Below are 12,653 nucleotides of genomic sequence, written 5' to 3'. Positions count from 1 at the left end.
CAACCTCCTCCAATGGACACAATGAGTTGAATTCTAATATGTAATCCTGTATACCATCCGATTTATCATATCCACAAAAAAAACCACATTGGTGTTCCTGCTCATTCCTGAAGTTATCCATATAATTCTAGGTTATTTACTTTTTGTAAGAGGTTTCCGTGTTCCACATTTCTCAACTCGAATGACTACACACTTTTACTTTTTATTAAAAAAGACGGTTCAATTTTTGTTACTGTCATTTTTTTTTCTGAATGAACAAATGTCAGAAACGGACCAACTTAATGCTATCCTGATACTGTTTAACTGTTTCAACACCGCAGCACCAACAACAATCAAACACAATGTGAAGGAATGTGCCCCCCTCCCCCCCCTCCCCTCCCCCCCCTCCCCTCCCATCTTCACGTATTCTCTCCCCAATACACACATTCAAAGCTGCATTAAGTCCCTGTACCTTAAACTCATTATACCCGTCTTGTAATGTAAACTCATTAGGGAGTCTCTCTATCAGCTCGTGAGCTGGCCGATAACATCTTTTCTTCTCGCGGTCACGGAGGTGGGCAGGTCACCTTGTCTAAGTATTTAACACACACCTTCACTACAAGGAGACCTTCCGGTCTACTCAGCCGAGCTTAAAAATTACCTTAAATCATTCAAAAGAGGCCCCTCCCTGCATTTTGTCTTAAAAAAGCATGCATATATACAATAAAGAGCAGCAGTACATATACACTGACAAACCCTATTAATATCACTTCAAAAGGAACTGAAGAAAATTGTGATAAGCAGAGTTGACATTATCAGGGGTTAACTTAGAAAAATAAACATTAAAACACAGGTGTGCTGCTGTATGAAATATGCCTTCTTTGCTGTGGTATAGGTTTCTCCACAGCACTCCTTCCCTGGGTGCTGTCCTGACTGACAGGCACACTATTTATGAGAAATCCTCACCCACCTCCACTTGGCGACCTTTGGCTTCAGGAAGGTGAGTCCCAGTCGCTGAACAAGCTTCATCCCCAGCTTGCGGAGGATGGTCTGGTTACTCTCAGACAGCTTGCAGTTATCAAGGCACTGGAGGACCGTGGGAGCTGCAGGGAGAAGCAAGAAGCAAGGCCTCAGGAAGGGACATTGAAACATGTAACACATACTGCAACATGGTTGACGGTGCTGTATATAAGGCTTTGAGCTGTTAGCTGTTGGTTAGGTAGAGGTAGTATGGACTAGAAGAGTACTAAAAAGACACTATTGTATCAGTCAAAAGTTTGACTAACACAGTACGGCGTACCTGGCATACCAGTTCATGAGACCATCTAAAACATACTTATCAATATTACTGTATGCATATAAAAATTATCCAGAATGAGTCATGTTTTGATAAAATCATGCAGTGTTGGTTGTGGGTGGGTTAAAAAAATGCAGTGTTGCTATTATGTACTGTTTGACTTACAGTAAGGTAAGAAATCATCCCTTTTTCCATGCTTGAACAACTGAGCCTGTAAGAAAGAGAATTTTAAATTATTATTTCTGCTACTACTTTATGTATTCCAGTGGCTTGTGGCCTCAAAAGTAATGAGACTATTATGAGAATATTCAAACACATACTGGTTGAAATGTATTCGGAGAAAAGAAAATGTTAATGTTTGTATTAGTTCCTAAACCAGAATTCATATCTGGATTTAAACGATATGCCACAAAGGAAACCAAAGGCATAAATTACAGTCTAAAATAAACAACATACTGTCCTTTGTTCACATGGTAATTTAATGGGGTACCAGGTTTATTTTACTCCTGAGAGATTTCTTTCCTGCCTTATTGTAATCATTATTTAATTTTAATTTTATTCAAAATAAATTATTAGTTTGAATTTGAAACATGATTTTAACAGGAAAACCCCATATTCTTCATAGCACTAATGAAGACTACAGAGGATGGGTCTCTAAATCAAGAGTAAAATATACAGCGAGAACTTGTTTGTTAACAATAGACTTCCATAGTTTGTGCAGATCTGTTCATTTAGTTTACTTGTCTCCCAGGAGTTTTCTACAGGTACAAGCTTCCTCCCAAACATCTTTCCAAAATGTGCCGCCAACCCTCTTAAATCTGTGAATCCCATAGGTGTGGTTCACAACACCTTTGTTTCCTTCCTCAGTGGTGATCTAGACTGCCAGGACTATTAGTCCCCCCAAGAAGTCCCGTCTAGAAAGCTCACAGCTGAAGCCTATGGCTAGAGACAATCAATCTTCTATCAAATACAGCAACACACAAATTAGTTACTGAGAAATGGTGATAGGTTAGTTGGTGGTGGATGATGTCAGGCCAGGAAGCAGTACACAAACACAGGACTGCTGGGCACAACTGCATGGCTGCACAGTATATATGTTTAAGAAATATAAAGTAACCAAATAAACAAACACAAAACAAACAAAAAAGGACACGAGTACCTTCAGGATGATTCAAAGTAAGTCGCATTCGTTTTGTTCCTTTACAGTTTACATGCAACACGTCTCTGTCCAACTCAGACTAACACTTTGAGAGCGAAACCTTATATAGCAGGTGGTCAGGAGCTAATAAGACAATTGGTGATCATTTATCTCCTGACCACCTGCATTCCACACGTGAAGGCAGGGAGAGGAAGTTAACCCTCTCCCTGCTGAATCAACACAATATTAAATAGTGGACTGCTTTCTTCCACCTGCATATAAACAGACACAAAATACAAAATGTATAAACCACCACCACATACACAACCAAACCCCAATAATACCTTACAATAACATACACAATGAAAACAGTAATACTCAAAAATGATAATAAAATAATAATGCCCAGCATACCTAGACATATTTACTTGGGGGAGAGGTCACCCTGTCACAGAAATAAACAGTTTGAGGGAACGATGGTTTGGCAACACACAGAAATTCCCACGTCCTCTTTGTAGTCCCTGCTTGTAATCTTATCCTTGCACTCAAGTCTAGGCATGCTTTCAAAGGCTGGTTTCCAAATTGTTTATATTTTTACAAATGCACGATCTGCTTATCGATCCTTAATGATATACTTAAAAAGTAATTTGCTTCAAATGCAAGTCCTTGTTTCTTTTTAATTAACTGCCCGTATGCTGTGGATTATCAGGCATGGTTCTTATTGCAACGCCTCAATACTGTAGTTGTTATTTCAGATAAGTTTGTGTTAAGGTGCATTCACCTGGAGTGTAGGTGCTACTCTTTTCTTCTAGTTTCCTGCCAGGACCACCTACTGATCTTTAGAAACAACTGTCCTTTAGTTTTGCTGGCAATACATTGCTGTGCACTGGATGGTGCTGGCACTCACTAATCAAAAGTAACTACATACGTCTATGGAACTGAACAGGAGCTCTTGATTTCAAAGTAACTGAAAAAAAGGCAATATGTGACTGTGACAGAAATATAATGAGTTCTGGTGATAAATCTTCCTCCCGACCTGTGAGGGCGCTAAAGAACAGGAGGAGAAGTATCTGGAAGGGCTGGCCTGACAGTTCGTTTCCGGGACCGGGAAGTGGGTCAGCCTGGAAAGAAGCGAGACTCTGTTGTAAGACCGTATTGACCTGAAAGGTAAACGAGGGGCAGCTGCAAGTAATAAGGCAGCTGCAACCGTTTACCTTGATGTCATGCAGGATTACATATAGGGGCCAGGGTAACACTGATCTTTTCCTTCGTCTGGGTAAAGGCTCAGGAGAGAGAAGGACCGAGAGAGGAGCTCTCGTGCAGAAACAGAAAAGCGTGTTGTGTATTGTGTATTGTCTGTCTTGTAATTGTCTGTTTTTTGCACCACCAGACAGTTAACTCACCAATCCGGAGCTGTCAACGAGGGACAGCATGATCCGGATCATCACTGCACAAAACAGTGTCTGCACTCACCCAGGACTGGTGACCGTGTATTTGTTTTCTGTTCGGTACTGTGCCCTGTTTGTTATCCCTGTGCTTTACACATGGTTGCGTATTGCCGGGGATTTATTATTTAAACGGTCACCAGACCTGGAATACAAATAAACAGCACTTCCTAAAGGATTAAAGTGTCTGCCTTTCACTCCTGCACCGCATCACCACTACACCTGTTCCCCCTTTTACCAGCCAATTTGCCACAGTGACTCACTGACACAAAAACCACTCAAACAAACTGGAAGGAAACTTAATCTGAAACAATTAACTCCAACATTGACACCATTACAAATAATATGGTGTCTGTAAAAGTGCTCTGGGGTACTCTTACAGCAAGAGTCACTAGAAATGGTTGTTGTTATTAACTGCCCTTTGAAATTTAAAGCCCCAGGACACTGTTAAGATTTCTGAGTGACAAGGGGGCAGTTTTCAGGTAAACTGGTTGGGCCAAGTTAACAAATCACCTGATAAAAACACATTATCTGACAGCTCCTGTGAAGCCGTCTATTCAATAACGTTGCTTAACATTCTTTTGAAAAGTTTCAAGGCAGCAGAGCACTTGAGTGAAGATCGACTGGATCTCGAGTATTTCTGACATAACCCAGGGACACCCAGAGCTGCACATGTTTATGTATCAGTACATTAAAACAAACACCCCATGGCAATGCACCTGTTGTCTTAAAAACAACCACATAGTTCCTGTATTTCTTCTCACTTCTCAAACAGGCAGCACAGCAGGAGATGGGTATAGCGTCACTAATTTGTATAACTTGGAGCAGACCTTTAAGTCATGCGTAGGCTTTGAGCATTATCATTAAAAAATAAAGCTGTGACTTAATGACGTTTCTTTGTAAACAATGAACCGCAACTTATTAAATAAAACGTACAAATAAATCCTCAGACCTGATGTGGCATATCATTTTTCTTGGATTAATGTAAGTTTTACTGTTTTTTTTTTTTTTTTTTTTTAAGAAACAAAAATTGAAAACTAGAAATGTTCTTAAGATTTCACAAATTATTATTTTGCTTTACCTAGAATTTTAAGGTATAAAAGGTAAGAAAAATCAAGTACTAGCACTTAGCCAAAACAAATGGTTTCCCCCAAACAAATGTGTTTACCTTATTTTATTATTATGTATTTATTTGTTTCTTTTTTTAAATCAGAGATCAGATGTTACACATCTTCACAGCCTTCTTTCCTCAAACGCTCTAATTCTTGGCTGAACTTCATTAAAGCCTTAACAAAAGAACGCTAGTCTTGTCTGGTTTTTTTTTTTTTTTTTTTTAGTACTGTGCTGTAAACTGCCTGGGGATGCATGCTTGTTAAAGTGCCACACAAATAAATCAAACAGACTGTACAATTGTCTGGATGACCCTGCTGTACGAGGCTTGGTGATCCAGAGGTTAAAGAAAAAGGCTCGATACCAAAAGGTTCCAGGTTCAAATACCCAGCTCCCCCACTGGATCTCACTGTGTGTGACCCCGAGTAAGTCACTTAACCTCCTTGTGCTCCGTCCTTCAGATGACACGTAAAACCGAGGTCCTATTGCAAGTGACTGCAGCAGCAGCAGCCGTTGATGCATAGTTCACCCCCTAGAATGTGCAAGTCGCTTTGGATAAAAGCATCTGCTAAATGATCAAATAATAATAATAATAATAATAATAATAATAATAATAAAGGGGAAGCTGGTTTCAGGGTTAGGCGCCCCAGGCTCTGCAAGGGTTCTGTCAAAGGGCAGAGAAACCAGTCATTCTATCCAAACCTGTCCCACCAGTCCACATGCTCACAAACCACATTCCTTTGAAGCAGCTTTTTTCAAATGACAAAAAAAAAATAAAAAATAATTTTAAAAAAAAACATGTACCGTGTTTACACGAATATAAGTCCTCAAATACAGAGACATAAAAAAAAAAAAGAGACCCCGAATGCAAGTCACTTTTAACGCAATGAAAAAAACACAATTAACGGTTAAATTAGTTTTTAATTTCTAGGTGCTGGCAGGGAACACTGTATCATTGTACATTAAAGCATCAGAGTACATCACCATGTCACCTACTACATTACAAATGCAAATGGGAAAAGAATGTATGTACAATACTTTCAGTACTGAATCACAGTCATTGAAGTTTATGGTAGCTGGGAAAGGGTTACCTTTATTCCAGTCTGCTTTATTGTCATTGTTTCTTTAATTTGGCCAGCAAGCAAAATTAGTGCAAGACAGAAATGTGTAGTTCGTTTTAGGTTTGAGTTAGGACTTTGGAGTTTACACTAGTGGGTTCCCGTAGTTAAACCAGGCACAGACCATAATAACAGTGAGTAAGCTAGAGAAACGGAGAGCGATGGAGAATCTGCCATGAAGCAGTACATATGACACATAGATGCCGCAGTTAATCTTTTCTTCAGCAAACAAAATTACTTTTCTTTTAAAAGCTGCATCAAAAAATGTTCATGAAGTTCCCTGTGCAGCCATTTTAATATAGCGGTACTGTACTGAGAGTAATATCTGTAGTGGACAGTACTGTTTACAGTTGGCCTTGTTCAAGCACACCAGAATAACTGAAATGTAAATTGGTACCCTTACTAAAAACCTTGAATCCAATTCGCTCCCCCCAAATTTGAACTTTCATTTTGGCCACAAAAGTGTGACTTAAATTCAAGTAAATACAGTAACAAGAATTCTTCTTTGACAGAGCACCCCCTGTGGTTCTATTTGGCCATTGCAGAAGTTTTATTAGTCCGTACAACAATACCAATAGAGCTTTCAGACCTTAATTCAAATGAATCCAACCAAGTCCTTGGTTGCACATGCTTGAACCAACTCCAAAAACTGCTTTCTGTTTACCAGACAAAGAAACGGGCTCTAGTATATTCTTATAAGGATTTCACTCATTTTCCTTTTTATATTGAAACATTCCTATGGTTAAATATCAATGAATAGAAAAGATACATTTTATTATTAAGGGAAAAGATCCTCAAAAAGGCCAAGCACCTTCCATACAACCTTAAAGTCACAGCAGAAAATATGAAGTCAGTAAGGTGACATTTTTGCAAGCAGCCAGTTACTGCCCCAGGTTTTCTTTTGATTGAACCACAGGCCCCCTTTTTACAAAAAAATAAATAAATAAAAATCAGAACATACTAACATCTGACCTCATTAGTTTCCGTCTTTCATAAGATTATTACACAACATTCCCTTTTGCTCATAACAATTTTTTAAAAACCCCTGTTTAGATAAAGCATGTTTAGATGCCCTGGGCTACTGAGGACTGAGCATCTCTGTCACGCTACAGGTAGGAGTGTCTTGCACTGCAGCACATTAAGGATTGTTAACCAACATTTAAATTACAGGGCTCAACAAATCTATAGACACAAGGCTTTATGATACTTTCAATCGCAAATTGCATACACACACACACACACACTAAGCGTGCAAAACGAATTTTACAAGTCTAGCTTCAACGTAAGGCGTGGAAGACACTTTCCTGTACAGCTTTTGGTTAATGTATACATGGTGATGATGATGACTTAATGGAAATCTACCTTATCCAGCTAAACAAACACTTTTGATCACTCCTTCCTGATCACTTATATTACATTATTAGATTTAATTTCGTACCTGTTTAATATCATATTACACATACTCTAACTTCACTATAATGAACCCCCTGTAACGATCCAAGCAGCAAGAACCGTTTTTATAAATGGAAATTAGCCCTAATTAGAATGATCACTTTTACAAAATCCATGCGGATAAAACGATCTCTGTATTGACTGACACTAAACTTTCTCCAGTGTGAATGTGTTATTCTCTCAGTGAAAACAAAGACCTTGGTAAGCTAATTTGAAGATAAGGCTGATTCACAGATAACCTGTTGTAGTGTGAATCATGTGTGATGTATGCAACAGTTGCCATCTTCACACAAACTGCAACAATGGCAACAGGAGTGAGGATGTAACATGACTGAAACAGTGTGCATTGAGAAAAGCACAAAAATATGAAGCTATCTACTCTGGATATGTTTTCCAAGAGAAAGGGCACATAATTACATTTCCATAACAGACAATACAAATATCACCCCTTCAAATCAAAGCACTACTTTTTCCAATACATAAAAAAAAAGTCATAACATATATAACATATATATATATATACTATATATATATATATATATATATATATATATATATATATATATATACACACACACATGACACATATATATATATACACACACACATATATATATGTATATATATATATATATATATATACATACACACACACACACACACACACACACACACACACAGTGACTCTCAAAAGTATTCACCCCCCCCCCCCCCCTTGGACTTTTCCACATTTTATTGTGTTACAACATGGAATTAAAATGGATTTAATTAAGAGTTTTTACCCCTGTTCAACACAAAAAAAAGTCCAGAATGTCAAAGTGAAAAATAAAATCTACAAATTTTTCTAAATAAGTTACAAATATAAAACAGAAAATAATTGATTGCATAAGTATTCACCCCCTTTGCTGTGACACACCTAAATAAGCTCTGATGCAACCAATTGTCTTTAGAAGTCATATAATTACTTGAATGGAGTCCACCTGTGTTTAATTAAGGTGTTTCACATGATTTTAGGTTAAATATACCTGTCTCTGGGAGGTCCCCTAGTTGATTAGTACATTTCCTAACAAAAACTACATTATGAAGACGAAGGAACATTCAAAGCAAACCCGGAATAAGGTTCTTCAAAAGCACCAATCAGGGGTAGGATACAAGAACATTTCCAAGGCACTGAATATCCCCCAGAGCACAGCAAAGTCCATTATTAAGAAATGTCGCAAAGAGTTTTGTGGTCTGACGAAACTAAAATGGAACTTTTTGTCCTAAATGCAAAGCGTTATGTTTGGCGCAAAACCAACACAGCGCATCACCCAAAGAACATCATCCCTACTGTGAAGCATTGTGGTGGCAGCATCATGTTATGGGGATGTTTCTCATGGGCAGGGAGTTGGGCACGTGTCAGGATAGAAGGAAAAATGAATGGAGCAAAGTACAAATCCTTGAGGAAAACCTGTTCAGGTAGGAACTGAGGTAAAGAAAGTTCCTCTTACAGGTCAGCTCAGCCTCAGAAAATAAATAAACAGTGTTCTATACCTGTCTCACCAGAACAGACACCTTTCTGATCTCGACAGCTCATGGATTGTTCACGTATTTCACATATTCAGCTGATCCTATTAAATCATATCCCCATTACTTCGTTGTACTTAGGCAATTGAGAACAATTTGCTCAAAAATGTAAACAGGTCATTAAGTTTACGTCAGCTGAAGGTCATAATCATGTAATGACAAGTCTGCTTTAAATAAATAAATAATTGGAAGACCTACAAATATGGGAGCTCCTATTGATTACACTAATGTAGTGTCAAACATCAAACTTGTTTTTAGACTACATTATTAAACTACACACGCAACTGGTTTGAAACCATGAACCAAAATAAACAGGCAATTGTATTTACTTTAATACTGCCTAGCAACGGCTCTAAGAACTGTACCTGCCCAATTGTACAATAAGGAAAAAAAAAAGGGTGAGGGTAATTTAATCTTGATTGCTCATTATCAGGTGTATCTGGTAAAGACAGGTGTAGTTAAATCACGATTCTGCAGTTGATGCTACCTGCTCACAGATCACCTGCTGTTACACATGAAATCTTAGCAGGTGCACAAGTCTGTGCCAAACCATGCAAGCCCCAGCATGTCCTGCGGCAACACCATTAATAAACTACACTGTGTATACAAAGCTCAAATTCGTTTTTTTCTTTCAGGTGTTCCAAGGTCTGCTAGGGGCAAAAACTGTTACCTGATGTGTACAAATGAGGACACATATAACTGATCCAGTCATACTGCTGTGTGTTATAATAATACAATAGGAATACAAGATGCTGGCAGCGGTACAGCAGGGCTCATTCTGTACAAACCAAAAAGCAGACATTAGGGCATCACTTCAACGCATTATTAACCCCGAGGACTTGCTTAATACCTTGGGATCTCTCTAGAGATAGTTTTCCCTTATTCAAATGCATGCAAAAGACTTTAATGAGCCAAGTGCATTGATAGTAAATGAATAAGCATGTCAGCAAAACACATTCCCCGCCACGGCTCTAAATCCCAAATTCAACATAAGCTTTGATTAGATTAGAAAATGTTGGTGAAAAGTGGTTTAACTAAGCAAACAATGTCTTAGTAGTATGGTAAAATACATTAAAATGACTGAATTACACTAAGTGGAGTAACTTAGAAACGTATAAAAATGTAAATGTTCTACTTCTTTAAAAAAAACGAAAAAAAAACCTTAGCATTAAAAATGAACTTAAAATGAATTAAAAATGAAATCCAGTGAACTTTGGAAACAGGTCCTCTAATAATCACAGAACAGTAACTGTATCAAGGGTTATTCTTCCTATTATGAATCCATTACGCCTTGAGACTAAAATTGGATTTTATGCCTTCAAGGTTTGTTTTCTGTTGTTTTTAAACTGACCACGGCTTCTAAACAAAGTTAATTCTAAAGCTATCACGCTGTAAACTTTGGCCGGTCCACACGTTACTTTGACCAGTGGGCTTGTTTTGAAACGGCAGGACTGAAAAATGGCTTTCCTGCTTTGCAAGATTTATTAAAGAGTTTTTAAAAAGTTGGTACTTAAGTGTTTTCAGATTTAAGTTTTTTTTTGTTTAGCTAAATTAAACAATGTCACATTTTTCTATTTTTCCATTAAGTATATGGAAAACTACAAAGCGGTATGTAATTCAATGTTAACGTAACATTATTCAGCAGGTTTCATACGACTTTATGCAGCAAAATTAGTTAATTATTTTAGGTGATGCAAAACCTTTGGCCATAGCTGTACATTAAAGAACAGATTTGTTTTAACCAAACGACTGCTCTTTTTCAGCTGGCTGCTGTGTGACTCAGTAGTCAAGAATACATAAATTCAGTGCAGTGAAACCTCAGGAACAAGGCCAGTCAAGAGACCAGCAAAATGTAGTACTAACCGGTACTGCGTTGATTTATTAAAGAATTTTACTAAGTTGGTATTTAAGTGGTATACATCATGTTGTATCCACATATTGGTCTTTAGTACGGTCATTTTAAAATGGTTTGATATATTTTGGACTGATGATAGTAGCCTAAATCCTGGCAGCTTAATTCAGGCTGGACAAAAAAAGCAGCCCTAATAAGTGAGGTGGTCTTAAAGCGCTGGCTCACCTACTGTGATAAATCAACACTGTGCTGAGAGAGCAATTCCACCAACTGAAAATTGACAATGGACAGGGATCTGAAATGTGCAACAATAGGTCTCAAGGCAGCAAAAGCATGGAGTGGGACTTTCATGTCAAGGGGTGTTTCAGTTTTTTAATAGAGGGCCATTACATCACCTAGCCAAGTGGATTTCTGCATTTAAAATAAAAACCTGTTTATTGTTCACCTGCTGCACTGGAAACAAGTGCCTTTAAACTAAGCCAATCCCAGCACTGGAATTTCAGGAAAGTGAGCATAAAGGAATTGTTAGAACACGTTTCAGCATGCAGCAGGTAAACACTCAGTGACCTAATATATGTACTTTCGGTTGGCTCGGGCAACAGTTTCACTCAAAAAAAAAAAAACTTTGGTATGGATACTAATTTTGGGCACAGTCCTGCAATAGCAGGATTAAAATGTCAAGCGCTAAAAAAATTAAATAAAGAATTTTGTGTATGTTCCAACACATCTAAGAATTTTCATTAACATGTCCTGCATTGCTTAAAATACAGTATAATAAAAAAGTAGATAACCAGAGCCTATACCCAAATGTAAAGTATGCCATACAGTGTATGCTAAAGCATGGATATATTGCAATCTGACACTCTCAATAATCTGTATGTCTTTTGTAGGTTTTGGCAATTGGATAAACATGCAAAAATGTAAGTTTACACACAGAGTGCATGCGTTTTCATACACACGTTTTAGGAATGTGTGTATTACCCTAGTGTTCTACTCCTGGTCTTAGAAACAGGAGAGGATAAAGTGGGTCAAATCAGATGTGCTGTGATTAAAGAAATGTGTATTGATACTACCAACACTTCAGAAAAGCAACCAAGCATAAAACATTGTTGGGTTTACAGGCGTTTTGCATTTAAATATGAACCTGTAGCTTACAACAGAAGACTACTTTGGGCAACAGAACCGCTCAGCTAACAATCTGAATTAAGATACAGCGTGTGCATTAAAATAAAGTCTTGCATCATAGATATTATTAGCTGTTTTGAATGGTAGCCAAAAGAACATATTGAGACAAAAATATTCCTCTGGCGCACCCTAGTGTCTGCTATGCAAATGCTAGCGCAAAAAAGCTTTAAAAAAAAGATGATTAACAAAAAACAAACTGGTTCTCAATGATTAACAAATAAAATACATTTACGAGTAAAAGAATCAGTATAAAAGCATGACAAAAAAGCAAAAAGACATCTGTTGGCGCCACTGTGTTCAGTCTGCTAGGTCTGCTTATTAGGTGGCTGTCACACTGGTGCAATGTTTGAGACTGGATCGTTACCAGAGACTGCAGCATGCCGTCCACCACCACTGTCCCCTCCATGGTCTGGTAGGAAGCCTGAGACAGAGTCGAGAGGTTCCAGTCCAAGAAGTCTGCCAGCCTCTTCTGCTTGACATCTGGCCGGATAACAAACCTGGGGAGAGCAAC

General features: G+C 38.0%; 1 protein-coding gene across 1 annotated transcript in view; it reads right to left on the bottom strand.

Moving 5' to 3' along the window:
- The window catches only part of tbcd (tubulin folding cofactor D), a 127,163-nt gene that overhangs the window by 105,254 nt on the left and 9,256 nt on the right, over positions 1 to 12,653 (bottom strand). The window contains exons 8-10 of the mRNA XM_041222121.1: positions 12,507 to 12,639; positions 1,442 to 1,487; positions 950 to 1,082 (exon numbers count right to left, since the gene is read on the bottom strand). Of these exons, the coding sequence (XP_041078055.1) occupies positions 950 to 1,082; positions 1,442 to 1,487; positions 12,507 to 12,639 (312 nt within the window). The remainder of the gene's footprint in view (positions 1 to 949; positions 1,083 to 1,441; positions 1,488 to 12,506; positions 12,640 to 12,653) is intronic.

The sequence above is a fragment of the Polyodon spathula genome, chromosome 21, assembly GCF_017654505.1.
Source record: "Polyodon spathula isolate WHYD16114869_AA chromosome 21, ASM1765450v1, whole genome shotgun sequence".
Lineage (NCBI taxonomy): Eukaryota > Metazoa > Chordata > Actinopteri > Acipenseriformes > Polyodontidae > Polyodon > Polyodon spathula.
This window is presented reverse-complemented; position numbering and strand designations above follow the sequence as displayed.